General features: G+C 44.1%; 1 protein-coding gene across 1 annotated transcript in view; it reads right to left on the reverse strand.

Moving 5' to 3' along the window:
* Window positions 1–502: 502 nt before the first annotated feature.
* Window positions 503–27,217, reverse strand: part of LOC147700959 (urokinase plasminogen activator surface receptor-like) — a 140,376-nt gene continuing 113,661 nt past the window's right edge. The window contains exons 6-7 of the mRNA XM_086929790.1: window positions 10,966–11,097; window positions 503–1,431 (exon numbers count right to left, since the gene is read on the reverse strand). Coding sequence (XP_086785916.1) covers window positions 1,199–1,431; window positions 10,966–11,097 — 365 coding nt within the window. The 3' untranslated portion in view covers window positions 503–1,198. The remainder of the gene's footprint in view (window positions 1,432–10,965; window positions 11,098–27,217) is intronic.

Below are 27,217 nucleotides of genomic sequence, written 5' to 3' on the forward strand. Positions count from 1 at the left end.
AATAACGATTCTTACCCTCGTTATGCCTCCCCTGGTGAGGCGTACAGTTTTGATGCATTTCTAGGTTTACAGACCCTTGCAAACCTGGTAATGTGTCAAAACCCTTGGGTGTTGTGTTTGAAACTCCACGGCAAGACCAAGGAATGCCCCCCTGACTTGCGCTTCGTTGCTTTACACCATATCTAAGAGGCCATGAAAAGCCACACACAGTAGCTTTGCCTGCCTGGCTTTGTAGATATGGGTCTTCACTCTGTGCTGCCTGAGCATCATAAAAAGGGACGCACCAGCGGCTCACAGGGTTTGTAAATAAGCCCCTTGTGAGACTGCAACACTTGTTCCATGTGTTCCAAATACGCATTGGTATAACCTTTGGAGAAGTGTGTATGTACATGTGCGCCTACTCCAATGTAAAGAGCATTCCACAGGCATCAACAATCATACATATAGCATTCAAACCCTCACACACTACACAAACGCGAACAGAGAGTACATGCATCCTTACTCAAGAATGGCGATTTATTTTAATCGAACCAGCATAGATGAGATAATTAGAATATTTATAATGTAAGGCTTACAACTAGTAGGAGTTAAAATATGAAAATAATAAAGCCTAAAATGTATGGAAAATAGGAAGATTGGATGCTTGGATGCCATTTTAACTCCGGTTGAGACTTGGATGTATCAGGAAAACGTGTTTATATACTTTAAGTTCTAATGAATATTGGCTGCAACCTAATATTTGTAAAAGGGTGTTTTAACATAGAGTATGATAATTATAGTATGCATAGTACATATATTTATAGTATGCATAGTACATATATATATTTATAGTACACATACTACATATATTTATAGTGCGTGTAATACATATATTCATATCTAAAGAGTGGCAGGTAACACAATGACACAGAGAAAGGAAAGGAAGAAGACCTTTGAAGCAGATGCATTTTTCCTGGTGCTTGGGTGATAGCGCTTGGTAAGTAGCAAGGCGCTTTGCTCTATGCTGTAACCTTGAGATAAGTCCGCCAGAGGAATCTGCCTTTTCTCTGCAGATGTTGCCCAGATGCGCATATCTGCAGATGGAAAGACCTGCAAGGGATGCGTGCATGCATCACTGCCACCACAGCTGCAGTGGTCCTGTGTGTGATTGGCTGAAGATTGCCACATCATCATCTTAGATTAGCGCTGGAGTCCTTTCCTACAGTGCCCACCACCACGCTGTGCCAAGGAGCAGGATGCCAGCCAGGGTGACACCGCTCATTCTGAGGCTCATGCCCCCACTGAAGTAAGATGCGATGTTTCCGTTGTTGCATAGGTTTCCCTGGCAGCAGTACAGACTCTGGTAGGCAGGGACCGAGAGTGAGGCCGACAGGCCCTGGCAGACATCCTTGGAGCAGCAGCCGCGCATCAATGTCTTCCCAAGGCCGAAATCTGGGAAAGGAAGAACAGCGGTGTCAGCAGGAGGAACGAGGAATGCTCGGCACAGACTAGGTGCAATGCATTCAGTAATGTGCGTCTGTGGCCCTGCCATTGTGGGGACAATGCATTAAGTAATGTGCGCCTGTGGCCCGCCCATTGTGGGGGACAATGCATTCAGTAATGTGCGTCTGTGGCCCTGCAATTGTGGGGACAATGCATTCAGTAATGTGCGTCTCTGGCCCGGCCATTGTGGGGACAGTGCATTCAGCAATGTGGGTCTGTGGCCCAGCCATTGTGGGGACAGTGCATTCAGCAATGTGTGTCTGTGGCCAAGCCATTGTGGGGACAGTGCATTCAATAATGTGCGTCTGTGACCTTGACATTGTAGGGACAAGGCATTCAATAATGTGCGTCTGTGGCCCAGCCATTGTGGGGACAATGCATTCAGTAATGTGTGTCTGTGGCCCGGCCTTTGTGGGGACAATGCATTCTGCAAAGTGTACCTGTGGCCCAGCCATTGAAGGGGCAATGCATTCAGCAATGTGTGTCTGTGGCCCAGCCATTCTGGGGACAAATCAGTCAGCAATGTGTGTCTGTGGCCCAGCCATTGTGGGGACAATGCATTCAATAATGTGCATCTGTGACCTTGCCATTGTGGGGACAATGCATTCAATAATGTGCGTCTGTGGCCCAGCTATTGTGGGGCCAATGCATTCCATATTGTGCGTCTGTGGCCTTGCCATTGTGGGGACAATGCATTCAATAATGTGCATCTGTGGCCCAGCCATTGTGGGGACAATGCATTCAATAATGTGCGACTGTGGCCCTGCCATTGTGGGGACAATGCATTCAATAATGTGTATCTGTGGCCTTGCCATTGTGGGACAATGCATTCAATAATGTGCGTCTGTGGCCCAGCCATTGTGGGGACAATGCATTCAATAATGTGCGTCTGTGGCCCAGCCATTGTGGGGACAATGCATTCAATAATGTGCGTCTGTGGCCCGGCCATTGTGGGGACAATGCATTCAATAATGTGCATCTGTGGCCCAGCCATTGTGGAGACAATGCATTCAGTAATGTGCATCCGTGGCCTTGCCATTGTGAGGACAGTGCATTCAATAATGTGTGTCTGCGTCCCAGACATTGTGGGGACAATGCATTCAATAATGTACATCTGTGGCCTTGCCATTGTGGGGACAATGCATTCAATATGTGAGTCTGTGACCTTGCCATTGTGGGGACAGTGCATTCAATAATGTGCATCTGTGGCCTTGCCATTGTGGGGACAGTGCATTCAATAATGTGCATCTGTGGCCCAGCCATTGTGGGTACAATGCATTTAATAATGTGCGTCTGTGTCCTTGCCATTGTGGGGACAATGCATTCAATAATGTGCGTCTGTGGCCTTGCCATTGTCTGGACAATGCATTCAATAATGTGCGTCTGTGGCATTGCCATTGTGGGGACAATGCATTTAATAATGTGCGTCTGTGGCATTGCCATTGTGGGGACAATGCATTCAATAATGTTGGCCCAGCCATTGTGGGGACAATGCATTCAATATTGTGCGTCTGTGGCCTAGCTTTTGTGGGGACAATGCATTCAATAATGTGTCTATGACTCAGACATTGTGGAGACAATACATTCAATAATGTGCGTCTGTGGTCCAGCCATTGTGGGGATAATGCATTCTACAATGTGTCTATGACCCAGCCATTGTGGGGACAATGCATTCATTAACGTGTGTATGTTGCACAACCATTGTTGGGACAATGCATTCATTAATTGTGTCTGAGGTCCGGGCCATTGTGGGGACAATGCATTCATTAATGTGAGTCTGTGGCCCGGCCATTGTGGGGACAATGCATTCATTAATGTGTGTCTGTGACCCTGCCATTGTGGGGACAGTGCATTCAATAATGTGCTCCTGTGGCCTTGCCAGTGTGGCAGCAGTGCATTCAATAATGTGCGTCTGTGGCCCGGCCATTGTGGGGACAATGCATTCAATAATGTGCGTCTTTGGCCTTGCCATTGTGGGGACAGTGCATTCAATAATGTGCGTCTGTGGCCTTGCCATTGTGGGGACAGTGCATTCAATAATGTGTATCTGTGGCCCAGCCATTGTGGGTACAATGCATTCAATAATGTGCGTCTGTGTCCTTGCCATTGTGGGGACAATGCACTCAATAATGTGCGTCTGTGGCCTTGCCATTGTGTGGACAATGCATTAAATAATGTGCGTCTGTGGCATTGCCATTGTGGGGACAATACATTTAATAATGTGCGTCTGTGGCCTTTGCAATTTAGGGGACAATGCATTCAATAATGTGCGTCTGTGGCCCAGCCATTGTGGGGATAATGCATTCAATATTGTGCGTCTGTGGCCTTGCCATTATGGGGACAATGCATTCAATAATGTGTGTCTGTGGCCCGGCCATTGTGGGGACAAAGCATTCATTAATGTGTGTCTGAGGTCCGGGCCATTGTGGGGACAATGCATTCAATAATGTGCTTTGTGGCAGAGCCATTGTTGGGACAATGTATTCAGTAAAGTGTTCTGTGGCGGAGCCATTGTGGGGACAATGTATTTAATATTGTGTTTCTATGGCTCAGACATTCAGGGACATTGCATTCAGTAATGTGAATCTGTGGCCCAGCCATAGTGAGGACAATGTATTCAATAATGTGTCTATGACCCAGCTATTGTGGAGACAATGTATTCAGTGATGTATTTTTGCAGTACCCCCACTGTAGGGATAATGTATTCAATCATGTGTGTCTGTGACCCGGTCATTGTAGGGACAATGCATTCAGTAATGGAAGTCTGTGGCCCAGCCATTGTGGGGACAATGCATTCAATAATGTGCGACTGTGGGCCAGCCTTTGTGGGGACAATGCATTAAATAATGTGCGTCTGTGGCTTGCCATTGTGGGGACAGTGCATTCATTAATGTGCGTCTGTGGCCTTGCCATTGTGGGTTCGTACATTCAATAATGTGTGTCTGTGGCCTGGCCATTGTGGGGACAATGCATTCAATAATGTGCTTCTGTGGCCTTTGCCTTGTGTGGACAGTGCATTCAATAATGTGTGTCTGTGTCCCAGCCTTTGTGGGGACAATGCATTCAATAATGTGCGTCTATGGCCTTGCCATTGTGGGGACAATGCATTCAATAATGTGCGTCTGTGACCTTGCCATTGTGGGGACAATGCATTCAATAATGTGTCTATGACTCAGAAATTATGGGTACAATGCATTCAATAATGTGCTTCTGTGGCCTTGCCATTGTGGCAACAGTGCATTCAATAATGTGTGTCTGTGGCCCGGACATTGTGGGGACAATGCATTCATTAATGTGCGTGTGTGGCCTTGCCATGTAGGGACAGTGCATTCAATAATGTGTGTCTGTAGCCTTGCCATTGTGGGGACAGTGCATTCAATAATGTGCATCTGTGGCCCAGCCATTGTGGGTACAATGCAGTCAATAATGTGCGTCTGTGTCCTTGCCATTGTGGGGACAATGCATTCAATAATGTGTGTCTGTGGCCTTGCCATTGTGTGGACAATGCATTCAATAATGTGCGTCTGTGCCATTGCCATTGGGGGGACAATGCATTTAATCATGTGCGTCTGTAGCCTTGCCATTGTGGGGACAATGCATTCAATAATGTGCATCTGTGGCCCAGCCATTGTGGGCACAATGCATTCAATAATGTGCGTCTGTGGCCCAGCCATTGTGGGGACAATGCATTCAATAATGTGTCTATGACTCAGACATTGTGGGTAAAATGCATTCAATAATGTGCGTCTGTGGCCCGGCCATTGTGAGGACAATGCCTTCAGTAATGTGTGTCTGTGGTCCAGCCATTGTGGGGATAATGCATTCGATAATGTGTCTATGACCCAGCCATTGTGGGGACAATGCATTCATTAATGTGTGTATGTTTCACAACTATTGTTGGGACAATGCATTCATGAATATGTGTATGTGGTACAGCCATTATGGGGATAATGCATTCATTCATGTGTGTCTGTGGCCTGGCCATTGTGGGGACAATGCATTCATTAATTGTGTCTGAGGTCCGGGCCATTGAGGGGACAATGCATTCATTAATGTGCGGCTGTGGCCCGGCCATTTTGGGGACAATGCATTCATTAATGTGTGTGTGACCCTGATATTGTGGGGACAGTGCATTCATTAATGTGTGTCTGTGGCCCGGCCATTGTGGGGACAATGCATTTATTAATGTGTGTCTGAGGTCCGGGCCATTGTGGGGACAATGCATTCAATAATGTGCTTTGTGGCCGACCCATTGTTGGGACAATGTATTCAGTAAAGTGTTCTGTGGCGGAGCCATTGTGGGGACAATGTATTTAATATTGTGTTTCTATGGCTCAGACATTCAGGGACATTGCATTCAGTAATGTGAGTCTGTGGCCCAGCCATAGTGAGGACAATGTATTCAATAATGTGTCTATGACCCAGCCATTGTGGGGACAATGTATTCAGTGATGCCTGTTTGCAGGCCCCCCACTGTAGGGATAATGTATTCAATCATGTGTGTCTGTGACCCGGTCATTGTAGGGACAATGTATTCAGTAATGGAAGTCTGTGGCCCAGCCATTGTGGGCCAATTTATTCAATAATGTGTGTCTATGGCTTACACATTGTGGGGATAATGCATTCAGTAATGGAGTCTGTGGCCCTGCCATTGTAGGAAAAATGTATTCAATAAAGTGTCTATGACCTAGTCATTGTGGGGACAATGTATTCAGTGATGTTTGTTTGTAGCCCCCCACTGTAGGGACAATGTATTCAGTAATGTGTGTCTGTGTCCCGGCTATTGTGGGATCAATGTATTCAGTAATGTGTGTCATTGAACCAGCCTTTGAGGAGACAATGCATTCAGTAATGTGTGTCTATGGCTCAGACATTGTGGGGACAATGCATTCAGTTATGTGTGTATGTGGCTCTGCCATTGTGGGTACAATGTATTCAATAATGTGTGTCTATGCCTCAGACATTGTGTGGAAAATGCATTCAATAATGTGTGTATGTGGTGGGTCCATTCTGGGGACAATGTATTCAATCATGTGCACTTGTGACCCAGCCATTGTGGGGACAATGTATATAGTAGTGTGTGTCTGTGACCCAAGTATTGCGGCGACAGTGTTTTCAGTATGTGTGTCTGTGGCCCTCTAATTGAGTAGATGATGTATTCAGTAATGTGCATCTGTGGCCCACCCAGCGTGACGTCAGTGGGCCTGATTCACAAAAGTAATCTGAGACAAAATCCTAACTTTACGACTTTCGGTATTCACAAAAGGCATTTAGGAGTAGTAAACATTAGGAGTAGTAATGTTAGGATTCCTAACTTTACTGCTCCTAAACAGACAAACCCTAACTTTACGACTTTTGATATTCACAAAGGGCATTTAGGAGAAGTAAAGTTAGGAATCCTAACTTAATAACTCCTAAATGCCTTCTGTGAATACCGACAGTTGTAAAGTTAGGAATCTTAACTTTACTACTCCTAAATACCTTTTGTGAAAACCAAAAGTTGTAAAGTTAGGATTTTGTCTCAAATTACTTTTGTGTATTGGGCCCAATGTATTCAGTAATATGTGTCTATAGCTTGGCCATTGTGGCAATGGTGTATTCAGCAATGTGCTTCGGTGACACGCCCACTGTGAGGATGATGTATTCTTCAGTAATGTGTTTCTGTGGCTCAGCTATTGTGGGTACAATGCATTACATAAGGTGTGTATGTGGCCCAGCCATTGTGGGGACCATGTATTTAGTAATGTGTGCATGGACCAACCACTTTGAAATTCAGCAATGTGTGTCTACGGCCCAGGCATTAAGGGGACACTGTATTCAGTAATATGTGTCCATGGCCTTTTAATTGTGGGGACGATGTATTTAGTAATGTATGTCTTTGGCAGACCCATTATTGGGTCTATGTATTCAGTAATGTGCATCTAGAGCCTGTCCTTGGTGAGCACAGATCATTCAGTAATGTGTGTCAATGTCTCTGCTATTGAGGAAACAATACATTTGGTAATGCCCATCTTTGAATCAGCCTGAGGGGCTGTCTGTTGTTAAGGCATTGGGGTGCAATGCATTCAGTAATGTGTGTCTGTATCCCCACCAGTGTGGAGCCACATCATGCAGTAATATCTGTCTGCAACCCAGCCATTGGGGGATAGTGCATTCAGTAATGTGTGTCTAATGCCCATTATATACAGTAATGCATGTCTGTGGCCCATCCATAGGGGGGCCTAATGCATTCAGTAATGTACGCCTGTGACCTACCCATTGTGGGGACGATGTATGCAATTCTGTGGGTCTCTAATCAGCTATTGTGGGGACAATGTATTCAGTAATGCGTGGCGATGGCTCTGCCATTGTGCGGAAAATAAATCCAGTAATCTCCATCATTCAATTAGCCTTAGGCTTACAATGCAGTCAGTAATGTGTGGCCGTGATCAAGCCATTTTGGGGACAATGCTGTCAGTTAAGTCTGTCTGTTGTCCAGGCATTGGAGGACAATTAATTCCATAATGTGTCTCTGCATCCCCATCAGTGTGGGGACAGTGCACGCAGTAATGTCAGTCTGTGGCTCATTCACTAGGTTATAGTGCATTTAGTAATGTGAGTATATGGCACGGCCATTGCGAGGACAATTAATTCAGTAATGTGTGTAAATAGCACAGCCATTGTGGGGACAATGCATTCAGTAATGTGTATATATGGCACAGCCATTGTGGGGACAATGCATTCAGTAATGTGTACATGTGGCACAGCCATTGTGAGGACAATGCATTCAGTAATGTGTACACGTGACCCAGCCCTTGTGCGTACAATGCATTCAGTATTGGTTTTCTGTGTCCAGGCCATTGTGAGAAAATGCATTCACTAACCTGTGTCTATTGCCCAGCTATCATGGGAAAAATGCCTTCAGTAATATGAATAACGGTCCAGTAATTGACAGGACATATAGTTGTACTTTGCAAGCACAATTCATTAAGCAATTAGGGGCAGATTTACAAGCCCCTTGCGCCCCTTTTATGTCGCCATTGCATCACTTTTGTGATGCAGCGGCCGAGCAAAAGATGCGCCATGGTATGGTGTACTTACAACGTGACGCATCTGGGAGATGCGTCACGTTGTAAAGCCCTGCGCCAGAAGGAGGCGTTCCTGCACAGGGGGGATGCGTTCCGGCGCAGGAACGCCTCCTAAAAGTGACTGAGTGAAATCTACAAGATTTCACTCAGTTACTTCTGGGCCCATGCTGCGTCAAAACCCTGCGCCTGCTTGAAGCAGGCATAAGGATTGACGCAGCATTGTAAGAATAGGCCCCCCAGAGCTTTGCTGGAGCTGCATCACGCTTGCGACGTGACGCATCTGTGCCGTTTTTGCCCCATGGTGAGCTGCATTGTAAATGCGGCGCATCCATGGTGGCGGAGGCATGGTGCACAATAACTGGCGCATCCCTGCTGATATGCAGGGATGCGCCAGTTATTGTAAATCTGCCCCTGTGTGTTTATTCAGTAATTTTGGTCTGTAAGCCAGCCACTGGGGGACAATGCAATCAACAATATGTGTCTGTTCCCCGGGCTACTGTGGGGAAAATGCATTCATCAATGTACGCTTATGGCCTGGCCTTTGTGGGGACAATGCATTCAGAAATGTCTGCCTGTGCCTAGCCAGCAGGGAACAATGCATCCAATAGCGCGTGTCTATGGCTCGGCCACTGTGGGTATAATGCATTCAACAATATATGGATTGGGCCCAGCCGTTGTTGGTACAGTGCTTTCAGTAATGTGTCTGTATCCCAGTAATTATGGGTATAAAGTGTTTACGGACGAGCATTGTGGGAACAATGCATTTAATAAAGTGGGTATATAGCCCAGCCATTCAGTAATGGGTGTCTATTGGAAAACCATTGTGGGAACAATGTATTCAATAATGCATGTCTGTGGTTTGTCCATTACAGGTAAAATGCATCCAGTAATGTCTAAGTATCTCATAGTGTTTTAAATAGTTTTATCTCTTTTACCAATCCGTCCTAAGACCTGAAGCATCAAATCATGGTTTTAAAACGTGCTGTACTGTATGTATCATGCTTTTATGACTTGGACGTGAATAAAGTTTGATGGATTGGAGTGGCTTCCAGTAATGTGAGTCTGTGACAGGCCATTTTGAGAAATTCTTTCAGTAATCTGTGGTTGTGTCTATGGTCTAGCTATTGTGATCGCAAGGCATCCAGTAATATGTGTTTATTGTACAGCTATTTTGGGTTCAATAAACCTAGTAATTTATGTACCGTATTTTCTGGCGTATAAGACGACCCGGCGTATAAGACGACCCCCTACTTTGCTTAATAAAATGTAGGTTTCGTGCTATACTCGCCGTATAAGACTACCCCCACTTCCAGTGCAGTCCAACGCAGTCCTGCATAGCCATTTTGAGAATGTATTTTATTTTATTTTGGCTCGTACTTTGTGTGCTTTGTATGCTTTGTATGCTTTTGTAACCTGCACACTTATCACTTTTTCTCCAGGAATGTACCGATTGCTACCTCATGTATTTTGGTTGCTCGCTATTGTCACTTTTGATCCATGTAACTTAATGTTTGCTTTTGTAATTTGTCCATTGTTATTGTTGCTCACATCAGCCCATTTTTATATAATGCAGAAGCAGTCTGACACCTTCGGGTGTAGTCCGCGCTATGTAAAAACGCATGAAAACATTCCTTCAAATTTAGCATCTGGCGTATAAGACGACCCCCGACTTTCCAGAACATTTTAAGGGGTTAAAAAGTCGTCTTATACGCCGGAAAATACGGTATCTGGCCCAGTAATTGTTAGTAAATGCATTCAGTAATGTGTCCCAACCATTGTGGGTACAATGCATTCAGTAATGACTACAGCTAGGCACTGTAGGGACTGTGCATTTTGCCTGTTCTTTGTACAATTAGTCATGTAATGGCCAGGCCATTGTGGAGAAAGTGCATTCAGTAATGTTTGATTAAGGCCCATCCATTGAGGAGACTAAGCATTTAGCAATCTTTGTCTATGAACCTGGCATGGTTTGTAGGATGTATTCAGTAATGTGTGTATATGGCCAATCCATTTTGATATGTACCACCAACTGAGATTGGAAATAATTGTTTCTATTGCCTGGTCTGTGATGCATTGAATGTATCTAGGTGGAACACATTGTGATCAGTAATGTGTGTACATGGCCCAGTCCTTGAAATGTACCCTGGCCTGAGGTGGGACACACTGTAGTTAATAATATGTGTACATAGACCTGTCTGTGGGGATTGTATAAGTCACACAGCAGCAGTTTCATTTGGTTTTTGGTGATCACATCTTTTTGTCTGATGGCCATTGAACAGGTCCCTAAAAGAATGACATCGCAGCGCAGTCCCATCAGAAAGCAGTGCCCTGCCACTTCAGGAACTGTGAATGGGGTGGTATGGTTCGAAGGTCCACCGGTTGTAGAGTGATATCCAAGTACTGCCCTGGTACTCACCCACAATGTCCAAGCAGCGGTCCATCTGTCCGGTGCAGCTCACCCTGGTGATCCTGGTCGCGTTGCATTCGTTTTTGCCCGTCTCATTGCAGGCGAAGCATTGCAGCCCATTCGGGGTGGCGTTCACACTCACTGCAGTGGGGAAAAGAGGATAGGTTATGGGCAGAAACTGGACACGTCTTCAAGGTCTGGACGTCAACAGGGCTGTAGAAGTCTAATCCCTGCACTTGAGGACCTGGTCATGAACCATGAGCCCCTATCAACTGTGCAAAGATGATCCCGTCTATAGGGACCTGGGGCCCGATGTAGGTAAATCCCATTTACCGATTTTGAAATACCGAATTTTACCGATTCGGTATTTCAAAATCGGTAAATGGGATGTAGGTCCCAACATCTGGATTCGTTACCGAATCCTTAACAATTCTTTAATTACCGATTCGGTAAATACCGAATCGGTAATGCCCATTCATTCCTATGGGCTTTGAAGCCCATAGGAATGATTAGGCATTACCGATTCGGTATTTACCGAATCGGTAATTAAAGAATTCACAAGGGTGCAGGGGGTGTCACTTTGACACCCTCTAGCACCCCCAAAACGGGCATGTGTGCAATGTGGCACACAGACATGCCCTAAGGGCACGTCTGTCTGTCACATTGCACATGTGTACATGCACAGATGTGCATGTACACAGGAATCGGTATTTTACCATGGATTTGTATTCCATGGTAAAATACCGATTCTGTAAGCCATGTGCTGATGGAACATTGGCTACCTACATTGCATTTTCGGTAATTTTACCGATTCGGTAATGATAACGATTCGGTAAAATTACCGAAAATGTGCCCCTACATCTCGATAGCCCTTTACCGATCGGAAACTGCCGAAAATCGGTATTTTCGCCCGATTCCGATCGGTAAAGGGCTACCTACATCGGGCCCCTAGTCTTGTATGTTGCTCAAGATGCCCTCACGTGCACTAGTGTCTTGTTTTAAAAGGTTGCCCTACATGCACACAGGACATGTGCTCAACTCAATAATCCTGTCTTCAGAGTTGCCTCCTGAACACAATCCCCCTGGATTTAAGATCACATCACTAATGCACAAAATCTGTTTTCATTTTCCCTTCCTGTAAACGCTCACTGTAATGGGTCAAACGTCTGTGCTGCAGTTGTCCTATCCTGGTCCAAGTTGCATTGCCTTTGGGTACATGGATGCCCGCCAGAGGACTTGATTCTGTTGGAAATGGAGTCTACCAAACATGGCACTCTTGTAGCCTGGGTCGGTGGCAACAGCCCTTGTCCCCAAACAATTCCACAACCAACCATTGAGCCATTTATACAGCTGTAGGGTACTGGACTTTTTTACCTGCAGTCCAGCTGGAGAAGCTGGCCATTGAACCTTTCTTGTAAATCCCAGCAGTCTAATGTGACTGAACTGCAGATGTACCAGAGGGGTTAACGTACCTATACCTGGAGACCCCAGATATAGGTGTAACCCTAAAAGGTGGCTTGAACTGATGTGACAGTATAGGTATTGAGATCACCTTCCCTGCTGTCCTCCTACACAGCCCTTAAGGGCATTGTATTTTCCTCCTAAATGCCCCTGCTATTGGTACTACCAGAATATTGGCTCTTGAATATTAAATGAACATCTTTTAACTATACATCACGTTCCCTCATATATTCACATATATATATATTCACAAATATATATATATATATGTAGTGGCTGATGAGGTTGCACTTTAAGCTAAAATAAAAAAAGAAGCACGGAATTAGGTCTACCTCATCTTTGCTTGAGTGGCTGTTGGTTTCGTGTAGAGACTGAGACGAGTTCTTGCAGCATATCTATATATATATATATATATATATATATATATATATATATATATATATATATATATATATATATATATATATATATATATATTCACTGAAAAAACCTAATGTTTAAGTAACTTTATAGTTATGTATGATAAAAAGATCTGTTTAGAAATTTACTGAAAAAACCAAAGGTTAACATAACATTTTAGTTAGGTAAATATGTAATGAAAACATTAACATTTTGAACTAAAAGAACCAAAAATTCACAGAGTGAGCAGAGCTATCTATAACTTCCGCCCCAGACATGCACTCACTGCTTATGACCTCACATATTACATCACTCATACCATGTTCTATGACATCATTTATGCCATCACTGATGACATCTTAAATGACATAATCAGTGGTGAGCGGAAAATCCGTTCCGCTCGCCGATTACGCGGATTTTCGGTAAATCCGCGATCCGCGAACTCCCGCGAATTTACTGAAAATCCGCGAGATCCGCGAGCGGCGGATTTGGGGGGCAAAAGTTCAAGCCTGTTGAACTTTTAACTATTTTAGGATGGCGCCGGCAAGCTGCCAGCGCCATCCTAAAATAGTTACTAAGTTAGCTTCAACAGGAAGCACTAATAGATAAAATAAAGCAGGTGCTCGAGCACCTGCTTTATTTTATCTATTAGTGCTGCCTGATGAAGCTAATTTAGTAACTATTTTAGGATGGCGCTGGCAGCTTGCCGGCGCCATCCTAAAATAGTTACAGGGGATGATGTGTGTTTTGTCGAGGCTGGGTAGGTGTGCGCTCTCCCCATATCTATAGTCGAAAATTAGCTATGATGCTTGATGGAGGCCTTTGCATAGTTGACTTTCACGAGCTCAATCCCTGTGCAGTTCCTGTGACCACGAGCTTCTCTGATCCATGCCTGTCCTTTTATACACACAAGAGGTATGTGAACTCGCATATAAGCCCCGTCCGTTTGGCCCCTCCCCACACACTAGTGGTGTGTGCACCGTCTTCGCGCCCTTTACCCACTTGATGGACAGCTCACTCGAGGGACCCCGCCGCTCTTTGGTGTGATGGCAAAGTTAATCAGCCCCCCCAAAAATTTGAGTTTTGTCGAGGCTGGGCAGGTGTGCGTTCTCCCCATATCTATAGTCGAAAAATAGCTATGATGCTTGATGGAGGCCTTTGCATTATTGACTTTCACGAGCTCAATCCCTGTGCAGTTCCTGTGACCACAAGCTTCTCTGATCCGTGCCTGTCCTTTTATGCACACAAGAGGCATGTGAACTCGCATATAAGCCTCGCCTGTTTGGCCCTGCCCCTCACACTAGCGATGTGCACCGTTTTACAGCCCGGCCATTACCCACACAATCCGCAAAATCCGCGAATCCGCAAATTCATAGATTTTGCGGATCACGAATTCGCAAATTCGCGAATTGTGAATTCGCAAAATTCGCCCATGCCTAGACATAATTCATGGTATCACTAATGACATCATCCAATAAGTTTGTTCCTTTGTTTTATAATTTTCTTAGTGGCGGGTAGCTACCATGTTACTTTTCTGCCAAATTCTGTACAGCCTGTGTCTGGGAAATGGGTGGACGTATTTACAAAACACATGTGCTTCTAAAGCATCATAGGTGTGTAGCGGTATTGAACACGTTATAAATCTTTGTATTGAATAGTGACTCTGTGTGCAGATGACAGTTGACAACTTGTGTCCAGTATAATTTCACACAAGTTATATCATTCTGCAGAAAAGGTTTCCAAAATGGCAAAGATTTTACAAAGTAGATACTTAGGGGGTCATTAGGATGGCGGGCGGACTTTGTCTGCCCGCCATGCTTTCGTGGAACGGGACTGCCCGCCATTGGTGCGGGGGTCCTGTTGGTGACATTAGGATGCGCCCGCCACATTGACGGGCACATCTTGCATTCTTGACATTGTGGTGGGCGGTGCTCTCAGAACCGCCCGCTGCAAAGCCAAGAACGTGTTAGACCTGTCAGCTTCTGGATGGTCTCCCCTTATTTTTGTTCCTTTCTGCCTCTCATTATTTTTTTCCACCAACCCCTTTTTGTTGGGCCTTAGGTCTCCCTGTGCCCCACCACTGCTAATCAGTGCTGAGGTACAGGTGTGCCTTTCTAAAATGGTGGATAGAGAGTTTTCCTAAGATGGACGTCTGTTAGGAATTACCTCAGAGCTCTGGCCCATAGGATAACATTAGGAGGTTCTAGAACCTTCCAGCTAACTCTAGTGACCTGGGCCTAGGCTATATAAGGGAAGACACTGGGCGGCATTTTTTAGGTCACTGCTGGGTTGGCTGGAGTGTAGGCAACTGTGTCAGGAGGATTGTGGCTCAGGCTAATCTGACTGCTCTAAGGGTTGGCAAGTTAGTTGCCCCCCTTCCTGTTGACCTGGCCCTGCCTATGAGAGATGAACCCTGAGCAACTTGTCCAGTGTGGCCACTCATCAGGAGAACTCACCTGTTACAGCTGTTGGTGAGAGGGACTTTGTCCTGATTTTATAACCTTAGAGGGTGACATTGGGGACTATTTCTTGAGCAACGTAGAACAAGGGACCCTTTGCCCTGACCCCTGAAGAGACGTGGGGCCTAGACTTTTGCCCTTGTTGCATTTTTCCCGGGTGAGGGGTAGTGATCTTGCCTGCGCTGTGTATTGTCCGAGATCACCAGCGCTTTGGCACCCCCCCTCTTTCTTTTCCCCCGCCTTTTCACCTTCTGCAAGCACTGTGGCACTGGGACTAATAGCAGATCCAGCGTCAGGCGTGAGAGGGAGAGGCGCTGGGCAGGGTCGCTAGCCAACCGGACTCCCGCCCAGCGCGTCTCATCATCTCGTTCAAGGTAGTCGGAACTCCTCTACGAAGGCCTCCGCGACCGCCAGAGAGCCGGGTTGAGTTGCTGACTACTGCTCCGGTGAAGGGGAGCGGCGCGTGGAGGCTCGTCTACTTTGAGGCTCCAAGAATCCACTCGTAACGGCTTTACTGCGGCTCCCGCCCCGCCTCAGATGAAGTGATAGAAGACCTGAGCGGGAAGGCGGGGCAGGGCAGCCTCTCCAGACTGCCTCAGAAAGAATATAACACGGGCGCACAGGTATCTGGGCCAGCAAAGCGGAGGGAAGGGGGGCTTAGAGGAAGTGGGACCGGCAAAGTAGGGGTAAATGGCGGTGACTGTGGGCTGTGCCAAGGACAGAATCTAAGTACTGAGAAAATCCCTTGTTTTTAAAACGTCGTGGCTGGCTCTTGTCACGGAGATGGTCCCAGAGCTCAAACTTTCTTCCTTGAGTAAAGCTTTCTGGAATACACCCTGCACTGTAATGTGGAAGTAACAGCGCGCACGGTAGAGGAGAGTGTCATTAACCTTATCCTAAGATATTCTTTATTCTCCTTTCAGCTTAACTCAAATTGATTCGGCAACAGGCTAAAACATAATTCTATTTATTAAGATGTTCATCCAAGGGGAAATTTACACTCACAAAAGTAGAAGTTGATGTGCTGATCCAAATGGTTGTACCTGTCAAATGTTTTTACTGAACAATGTGTGTTAGTCTATCTGTCAAAGTGCCTCAATGAACATATGCAAAAATCTGATGCTAGACAACTATGTATAAAAGGTGAAACTGGTAACTAATGTGAACAAATCCTTAAAGTGAAAGGTCTAAGTCTTGGTTTATTACACATTGGAATCTTCTTACCTTTATTTTCCCTACAAAGAGATAAAGCCTCTCTAATTTCTACTTAACCAAGATGGTGTGGTGTCATTTTTGGTGGGTTTGCACCGGGGTGTTGTAGTGAGTGTTGCGCAAGTACGACATAATTGCCTCTTGGATTTGGTTTTTCCACTCTGTGCTTTGCTACCCTAAGTGGGCCGGTAGTTCCGGTTCCAACAGGCATGTCGTGCACTTCCATGTACAAGATGGCTGGCACCAGGTGGTGCCTGCCATGTTGTGCATGGGACTGCAAGGGAGTACCACAGTTACCCCCATGTGCACTCACCAGAATCCCTAGGGGCCAGCTACGGGCCCATAATGGTGAAAACTGCCTGCCTTTCCGTGGCGGCGTTGCTTCCACGGAAAGGCAATACCCCACCTGCATACTAATATGGATGGCGGTGTCTACCAGACATCGCCACCATATAAACTGCTTTTCCGCCCGGTAGGCAATTGGGCGGATTGCCTACCGGTGGTCCCCCCCACCATGGTATTGTGGTGGGGGGAATTCTTATGCCGGCGGTGGTTTTTGCGGGTGGATTGCCACCGCCATACGGGCGGTGGCGATCTGCTCGATATTTTAATGAGCCCCTAAGTATGGTAAGCAGCCTTGAGTTATTAGACAGAATCGTCCCAGCATGACAATCTACATAACATAGAAGACTGTGTGCACCAGGTACTAACTTATGTTCAAGGGCATGTTTTGCTTCAGAAGATCAGCTATCTGTAAAGTTTTCACTACAGTATGAAGGTTGCAGATAGTATAATCTTTAGTACTTTCAGACAGTGGGTATTTTAAGCAAATAGTGTCTATTTTGACAAATGTTGCATAGAGTGTACACTGATCTTAGTAGATACTTTTGGCCTGATTCAGAAAGGTAAAGATAGACCAAAGGTCTAAGTTTAGACCAAAAATCTAACTTTACTACTTTTCGTTTTTCACAAAAGTAAGTTACGAGTAATATCTTTATGACTGCGGAGTTTCCACACTCAGGGCGGAGTTTCCACAATCAGGGCGGAATCTCTGCCCTGAGTGTGAAATTCTGCAGAGTTGAGAAACGCTGGAGTCGTAAAGATATTACTGGTAACTAACATTTGTTAATACCAAAAATTTGTAAAGTTAGACATTAGGTCTAAACACATGGACCGATTCACAGAACTCACTTAAGACAAAATCCTAAACTTACTACCTTTTTGGTATTCACAGAAGGCACTTACTCATTTTGGTATTCACAGAAGGCACTTACTCATTTCGGTATTCATAGAAGTTAGGAGTCCTAACTTTAAGACTCCTAAAGGCCTTCTGTGAATACCAAAAGTCTTAAAATAGGGAATTTTCTCAGTTTAGTAGTAGTAAAGTTAGGACTCCTAACTTTAGGAATCCTAAATGCCTTCTGTGAATACCGAAAGTCTTAAAATTAGGATTTTTCTCTATTCAGTAGTAATAAAGTTAGGACTCCTAAATTTAGGACTCCTAAATGCCTTCTGTGAATACCTAAAGTTGTAAAGTTAGGATTTTTCTCAGTTTAGGAGTAGTAAAGTTAAGAGTCCTAACTTTACCAATACTAAATTGAGAAAAATCCTAGTTTTAACACTTTCAGTATTCACAGAAGGCATTTAGGAGTCCTAAAGTTAGAAGTCCTAACTTTACTACTACTAAACTGAGAAAAATCCTAATTTTAAGACTTTCGGTATTCACAGAAGGCATTTAGGAGTCCTAATGTTAGGACTTCTAACTTCTGTGAATACCGAAATGAGTAAATGCCTTCTGCGAATACCAAAATGAGTAAGTGCCTTCTGTGAATACCAAAATGAGTAAGTGCCTTCTGTGAATACCAAAATGGTAGTAAGTTTAGGATTTTGTCTTAAGTTAATTCTGTGAATCGGGTCCTTAGAACCTTGATTTACGTTTACCTTTGTGAATCCGGGCCCTTTGAGATCAGAAGCTTATGTTTTGTAAAGGGGAGGGAGGCCAAGTAGCTCCCCTTCATGAGAAAAATAGGCCCTAAGGACCCCATCCCCAGGGACATTTTTTTTAATTAAAGAGAGGGCCGGTCTTCTCATGGCCCCCTACACCAAGCCTTATAAGGCCCTGGGGACACCATCCCCCACGGCCATTTCATTAAAAAAATTAAAGGGTAGTAGGGCCTCGTGGCCTCCCTCCACTACCCTTATTATACCCTTGGGACCCTATTCCCCCAAGCCTTGTTTGTCCCTGGCAACCCCATCTCTCAGGGCCATTACTAACGTTAAAGTGGGGGAGGGCCACAGAGCCCCATCCCTGAGCCTTGTGAGGCCCGGCCCACATTTTGTTTTCCACTCCCATCGGCGTACTGGCGGATTGCAGTATTTTTTGCTGTTTTTTTCTTTTTGCCCCTAGGGGTCCCTCTGGGGATAAGGTTACCCTTTTTTACTTCAGGACAGGGAACTAAGTCTGAGATTCCGATAATGGCTGCCAGCATCATTTTTCCATGTTACCTGGGTCCAAGAAGGCTTTGAGAGGGTGTCTCCCTCCTATTTCTTAATGTAAATTGGCGCTCCCACAAGAGTCTTTCAAACCTCTCACAGACTCAACTGTCCAGTTATACAATTATTTTTTACCCTTAATTTCTTAAATACTGCTGAACGGATCTACCACAAATCACAAAAAGCACACTCTGCGGACCAAGATCTAGCCTCCTTCCAAATTCGGTGTAATTTTGTTCAGCAGTTTTTGCAGTAGCCCGTCTTAAAGAAGTCTAAGGAAAATGCTTGGAGATTTTGTGCTTTGGGGCCCTCTTTTTTCTCACAAATAAACAACAAAAACACAAAATGGCAGCCTGGGGCCGCATTCTTTAATTAAGGGGAGGGAGGTGTGCAGCCCCCCTCACCGAACCGTATTCGGCCTCAGAGACCCCATCCTGCAGGGCCCAATTTTGTTTTTTAGAGGAGGGCCCAATGCTTTTAATAAGGGGAGGGAGGCTGAGTCGCATTCGGCTGGTGGACTCCCTCCCCTGGTCCCACACTATATTTTAAGGTGAGAGGTGCACGGCCCCCATCCCTGAGCATTTAATGGCCTAAAGGACCCCATCCCCCAGGGTGGGCACATTATCTGTGCCTCCGGAAGCCCACCCCTGGGACACAGTGCTTACCCAGCCCGCCCTGGCATGGGCAGGGAAACATGTGGGTACCAAAACACTTACCTATAATAAAGGCAGGCTCAGTGGATGGGGTCCCAGGGCCAGAATGGGCTCTTGGAGGTGGTCTGCGTGTCCCTCTGCTTTTAATATATATACAGTCCGAGAGGATGTAGTCCCCAGGACCTAATGAGGTTCAAAAAGGGGGCCATCCGGCCCCTCCCCTTAAAATAAATCCCGCCCGGGTCCTAATACGGCTAGGGGATGCAGGCCATATGGGTCCCATCCTCTGGGGTGCGTCTGGAAGATTAAGTGAGCTATTGCCAAGAGTCACATGATGCTGAGCTGAGGTGCCGCCGGGTATCGAACCGTGATCCCTTGCTCCCGAGTCAGCCGCTCTGTCCACTGCACCACACCTCTCCCAGCTGTAGCTATTCCCCATGTATCCTCTTCAATGCACCCAACACTTTACCACCCTGATCTTAAGCACTCTAAAGTACACCTTTGATTTCGGTTTGTGTAGTAGGTTTGGTGTTTACTGTATTACAATTTGTAAGGAAATTCAGTCAGACAGAAGCAAGCCCAGTGAGTTGCCCAGCCTTCAACAACAAGAAAGTAGGGCAGAAATATCCCAGCAAATGTAATACATTGCATGCCACTTTCTGGCATCACTGTCCCACTGAGCAGGTGAAATAAACCCCGTAGTACCCCGAAGACCTGCAAAGACAGTTGAGGGCACTCCAAACAATTTCCCATTTGTCATAGGGTCAATTTTCTTTTGAATTTTGCGCCTAGTGAAGAAAGTTATAACCGTCCTTATGGCCCTATGTCAGCCTTAGATGGAGCTAAGGCCTACTGCCCGGGGTGTTTGTTCGAAGTGTTATGCTATGTTAGAGAGTTTTGTATAGCGCTCGTATACCCGAAGAGGTCTTGCCGCTGCCATGCGCATGTGAGATCAGCGAGGCGGGCTAGTGGTCGGACCATAGTAACAGTAAAAGCCTGCTGGAAATTGAGGGATGGGTGTAGCTATATTACCTATTAATCTATTCACCTCTACGTCACCAGAGTTTTCCAGGTGAAAATTGAAAGAATAGGGACATTTGTGGTATCAAATCGGATTTCTAGATAGGAACCTAATAATTCCAGGAAGTGAGACTTTATGATGGGAGGTCGATTCAGAAGCATTCAGTTAAAAGTATTTTTTTGCAAAGTTTTATTTTAAAAGCAAGTGCTTCGTATTCCGATTATGCAAGAGCGGCGTGCAAGTTGCCGTGAAGATGTTTCTAAAAATAATGGCAATTCCACCACCTCTACGGTCAATGCCGTCCTGGGTGAGGGCTACATATCCAGGAGGGGTAGATATAGTTAATTCAGGACCTAACAAAATATCTGTATTATGCTGCACTACAACATCTTTAATTTCATAACACCTTTTACTACGTTTCTTGCATCAGAGAGGGAGCAATTAAGGGCATTATTAGCTCTTACCTTCTTTTTAGCAGTTGGCGGTAGAAAACAGCTTTCCCTCTGTGGGGATTAGGAGCAAAGAGACAAGTTGAACATGCTACGGGTAAAGGGTGATACAGGACTTAGGGGCACATGCATCAAGCTATTTAGGAATCGCAAACGGTGCGATTCGGTAAAATCGTCCGTTTGCGATCCCAAAATACCTTTTTAGTATGCATCAATGCAACCTAAGACTTGTCTGCTGGTTGCATTGATAAAAGATCATCCGTGGAGTGCACTTTCCAGCGAGTGTGGTCTGGCGTGAAACGGGCTGGGGGGCTTGCACGGGTCGCGATCCGGCCGCGGATGGGCACAGGTAGGTTTGCCTTTGGTGCGCCAGCGGTGCACCCATTGCAATCCCAGGCCGTCATCTGCCTTTATATAGAAGGTACGGTGAACTAGACTGCTACCCCCCCCCCACCCCCACCCCGGATGTCAGCATGTGGGCGGAAGTATGGATGTTTACAGTGACTTCCTCCGCTCAATCGGGCAAGCCCGCGGTGGACCAGGAAGTCACTGGAGACAGTAGGTGAGGGATTTCAGTTAAAAGAAAGGTTAGGGCATTTAGTAAAAAAAATATTATTCCCACATAGCTTGCTAGAAGATTTTTAAAATAAAGTATTTCGTTGAACAAAGTAAGTAGCACTCTGTACCAGAGCCTACCTGGCCTGCCTCGCTTCCCTACCGACATAACTCTGGCTGGACCCACCTTCCACCACATTCTGGAATAATCTTGGACTTGTCCCTGTCTCTATCTTTGGAGAATCGAGAGCCCAGCATGACTAAATTTATCATTTATTTATGCTTTTTTATATGGTACGTACTTTACCCGAAGGTGTTAGAGCACTATAAAGTAGAACCAGTTACATTACATAAGGACTGCAGAGTATGTGGATTACATATAAAATACGAAACAGATACATGAGTCTAAACACAAAAGGAAAACGTTACAATGGTGTTGATGAAAGATGTGCAATTAAAACGAAGGGCCTCATATATATATGTATATACATATATACATAAAAAAAAAAAATAACAAATCAAATGCAAAATGCTAAATAAATTATCTAATTAATTAATTAAGTAAAAAGACATTTACAAAAATATACAAAAAATAAACATATATGTACATATAATAAAAAAATTAACAAATACATATTAGTATTAGATAGATGTAAACAATATTTAAAAAGTATACAATATGTGAATATTAGGTATACTATTGCCAATCCAGCATGTGAAAGAGTAAGGAAAGGGTTAGACTTCAGATAAGTAGAATTTACTATTCCCACTGCAGTGTGTGTAACAGTTAGGAAAGCTTTGGACTCTGAGGGGTAAAAATTACTATTCTCTCTCCAGTCTGTGGAACAGTAGCGAAAGTACTTCACTTCAAACACATAACAAGTATGAAACATAACTCCATTAATTTATAACTAATACGAAACTCTTAAAGTAAACTTTTTTATTTAACCAATATATATATATATATAGATATTGATATAAAAATAAAAAAAACTATTAACATGATTAGTAAACAAATTGATAATTAATTATCAATTTAAAAAACAGTTATTTATTACTTAATTACTTACCACACTTTCCCCTTACAAACCTAGCAGCCCACACGTACAATCTAAATAAATGTAACACAATTAACAAAATTGATAATCAATTGAATAATGTAATAATTGATTCATAATTTACTTCCCACCTCATACGTCTACAAGTCCAACACCTAACATATAATTAAAAAAATACAATTATTACACAATTTACATAATTGAATAGTTATTAACCTGCTAATTAATTGTTAATTAATTAGTATTTAATTAACTTGTCCTACAAACCCAACAAGCCGCACCTAATAGCTTGAAAGGAATAATTACTAAATTTACATATTTATTTGTCGATTAATTAATTAATATGTATTAATTAATTGTAATTAATTAACTTTCTACCCTACACCCCAACAAACCTGGCAACCGATCCCAACAATATAAATTACTATTAGCAATTAAATAAAAAACGTATAAATCACTTAAAATTACAAACTATTTTTAAAAATAATGTTAACAATCAACAAGCAATAACACATACAATTAATATATAAACTAACACACAAAGATAACAAAAAATATATTATATACAACAATATTATTGAAAACAATAAAAACAACAGCAATATTCTTGAAAACAATATTACTTACCTGAAAGATCAATATTCTTGACAACGATATTTCTGCATCACAATATTTTTGTCTCACAGTATTTTTTTGTGCTATTTCTGCACCTCGATATTTCTAATCAGATATTTAGTCCAAATCCGATTCACGGATCCAGCACAGGAGCAGCACCACCAGCGGCACTCTGGCGGCGGGGTGCAGGGTACAAAACGCCCGTCGGGACCCTGTGCTTTCCAATGGAGACCTTCGGTTTTGGAAAGGTGTTGCAGGCTCAGGCGGGAGACTTCCTGAAGGCGACCACCAGTTGGAGAGGTAAGTTGGTATCTTGGGGGATGCCTGGAGACTGTCGGTTGGGCCACCCAAGGCTGTGGGGCGTTCGGTGCAGGGGTGTCTTCTGGCGTTGGGTTTTCTTACCAGCTCCGGTCGCGGTCTTGGGAACCCTTCAGGTTGAGGCTGCAGGCGTAGTCGGGAATCTTGAGGGAGGTCGAGGATTCCAGGTCAGGATCACTGGGGGGACCTCCTTGAGGTGTTGGGCCACTCGAACTCGGGCCATGGATGTTGTGTGCAGAGTGGTGTAGAATCGCAGAGTTGGCGGTATCTGGATTCTGAAGGTGAGACTTTGGTTGAACAAATTCGGTGCTCACGGAAGACCAAGTCTGTGGGAAGGATGCTGGTCAGGTCCTCCGGGCTTAGGGGGTTGCTGACTGCTGAACTTGCTGATGTTCTGGCTGTAGGCCGGACGTAGACGGGACAGGTTGGTAGGGCGTTGACCAAGGCAGTTGTTGTCATTTTCTTCTTCCTAAGTCAGCAAGGCTCTTCAGTCCTTCTTCTTTCTTGATCGAATCTGAGGAGGCAAGATTTAGGGTCATCCCTAAATACAAAATTTAGGGGCGTTAAAGGGGTGTGCAGGTTGGGACCAATGGGTCCCTTCCTAGGGGTGGGTATGCCCCCTATTATCTAGAGAAGACTTTCGTCTTTGAGGAGCTGCAAAAAAGGAGCTTCTGGGGTGAGCCAATCTACGTATCACAGTTGTATAGGGATCAACAAATTTACAAACAAATCAAAATGCCTCAATGACCATCATTTTACCACTCTGAAGTTAATAAGGATGTACACACTATGATGTGAGTTGAATAAAAATGGATTTTTTATTTTTATATTAGTGTTTTTCTCTGTTCATATCACCTTACGGAACAAATTTGTACATTTATTTATATAAAAAAATTTTGTTAAAAACAATTAGTATAACATTTCATCTCATAGAGTCAAATACACAATTAAAAAATTAATTACGGTACAACAAATTTATCACACAAACATACATGTTACATGTTTACATGTTTGTGTGATAAATTTGTTGTACCGTAATTAATTTTTTAATTGTGTATTTGACTCTATGAGATGAAATGTTATACTAATTGTTTTTAACAAATTTTTTTTATATAAATAAATGTACGAATTTGTTCCGTAAGGTGATATGAACAGAGAAAAACACTAATATAAAAATAAAAAATCCTTTTTTATTCAACTCACATCATAGTGTGTACATCCTTATTAACTTCAGAGTGGTAAAATGATGGTCATTGAGGCATTTTGATTTGTTTGTAAATTTGTTGATCCCTATACAACTGTGATACGTAGATTGGCTCACCCCAGAAGCTCCTTTTTTTGCAGCTCCTCAAAGACGAAAGTCTTCTCTAGATTGTAAGAAAAGGGAATTTGTATTTTGTTGTCTACCTATAACCCCTTCCCTTTTCACAAAGGGTTTCTCCTTCTTAATTAAAAGATATGCCCCCTATTATGCCACCCTTCAGTGGGAGGAGATATGAGCATCTTCCTTGTTGGCTGAGTCCCCTCATCTTTAAGATGGAGTTGAACTGAGATGTGTGCTTCACCTTGCCTCCCCCACCAGAGGGGTGTGGTTGGCAAAGGTAAGCACACCTCTCTTGCTATCTTGGGTTTCCCACAGATTCTCCCACCCAAAGTGGGGGCCAGAACCAGTGGGAGCTAGTTGCTGGGGACAAGAACAGGTAGAGACGGCTTCCAAAGGCAGCAGGCCTTTGAAGCTTCCCCTTTCATGGACCAAGCCACTCTTGTGGAAGGAGGCATGACACTTCTGCCCAGGATGGGCTTTGATTCTGGACCCAGAGAGTGGAGGCTCTCTACCCAGGGGTCCAGAAACCTATCTGGTGCTGGCAAATGGCAGGCAGCCATTCAGTAATCATACCAGGGATGGTCGATTTTCAGGGGGCATCTCTAAGATGCGCTCTGAGTGCATTCTACATTAAATCCAACACCAGCATCAGTGTGGGTTTATTGTGCTGAGAAGTTTGCTTCCAATCTTCCAAGTTTTTAGTAAAGCCATTATGGAGCTGGGGAGTTCATAATGGCCAACTCCCTGACCATATACTCTTTATGGCTTTGCTACACTTACAAAGTTTAAGAATGAAATTAGACACTGTAGAGGTACAGGGCTCTTGCCACTATAGCCTCATCTTAGGGCTAGTGCACACTGCTAGACGGGTGACTGACCTAGTCCTTAGGCAGTGGATTGCAGGCATGGCACACAGGGATGTGTGCAATGTCGCCTCTTCACTTTTCTCTGCAACAAAACACGCAGCATGCAGTGGCAAGGTGCGTCTGTTAAGGTGCAGAGCCTCTAAGGGTGGTCCTTAGAGGTCTTCCCTGGTCACAGTGTCATTGGTACCCATGGTGCCTTTTACAAGAGGCTTACCTGTGGCCAGGGATGTGTCAATTGTGAATACAAAGATACAGTCTTGGGAAAGAACACAGGCCCTGGGAACCTGGTTGGCAGGGACCCAGGGCACATCAAGTCAGGTTTCATCAGATGTCAGGCAAAAAGTGGGGCACACATGTTGGACCTCTTTAAACTTGCCCAGTTGTCCCCCTTTTTGGAATCAAAAAGTGGGTGTAACCATGCAAAAGGGTGATCAATATACTCAGTGAGTATCTTGATACAGTAAAGATCAAGGTTTGAGGGTCATGCTGTAATCCATGCCCACAAGTCAACTGATGGTTGAAGGGTACAAAGTAGGAAAGCATCTCAGCTATGCTGCCTAGAATAGTATGTTAAGTATTGCTTCAGTAATGCCCTTTCTCTTAGGAAGTTGACTTTGGAACAAGTCTTCATGATCACCATTGCGTTAGAATTGGCGAGCTTCAGCAGATGTTCAGCTGTGGTATAATGTTTACTTCTCGTTCACTACACAAAAATCACCTGCTTATATGTAATAATTACAAAAAGGTCCTAAGAATAGGGTCACAAAATTATACACCAAGCACCAGAGCTGACAATTGCATATATTCGATTTTCCAACAACCAAGTTACTTTAGCAAAATTATTTTTCATTTTTATTTTCATGATATCAAACATGATTGTCAGACTTTTACAGGATATGTAAATGGATAATTTAAAACTCAACAATAAATATGCATATACACAATGTCCCACACATCACATTCAAAACTAACAGTCATAGTAACATACATTCAAATTCACCTGTACATTCATTCTACAAGACAAACAATTCCAAGACATCACAAATCAATCAAGGTGGTAAGACTGCCACCGCTGTTCAGAAGCTAGGTTCTCGTATATCGTCCCGGTGGGGAATGGAAACACAATCCAAGGGCACGAGATGAATTAAACGCCAACGCGTGTTTCGGTGTACGGCCCACGCCTGGGCAACACCTTCATGAGGGCGGGGATGGAAGAGTGGTGTGGGACAAACAAGCACAACTAAAATCACAGGGAGATGTATCATCAATATATATTTTTGCATAATGGTATAGCATGAATATTTAATAAAGGCAACAAAGTGACAAGAGTCCGCCCCGGTGACAAACTAACTTTATTTTAGAAAAAAATCAAAATACA

This window comes from Lissotriton vulgaris, chromosome 7 (genome assembly GCF_964263255.1).
Source record: "Lissotriton vulgaris chromosome 7, aLisVul1.2, whole genome shotgun sequence".
Lineage (NCBI taxonomy): Eukaryota > Metazoa > Chordata > Amphibia > Caudata > Salamandridae > Lissotriton > Lissotriton vulgaris.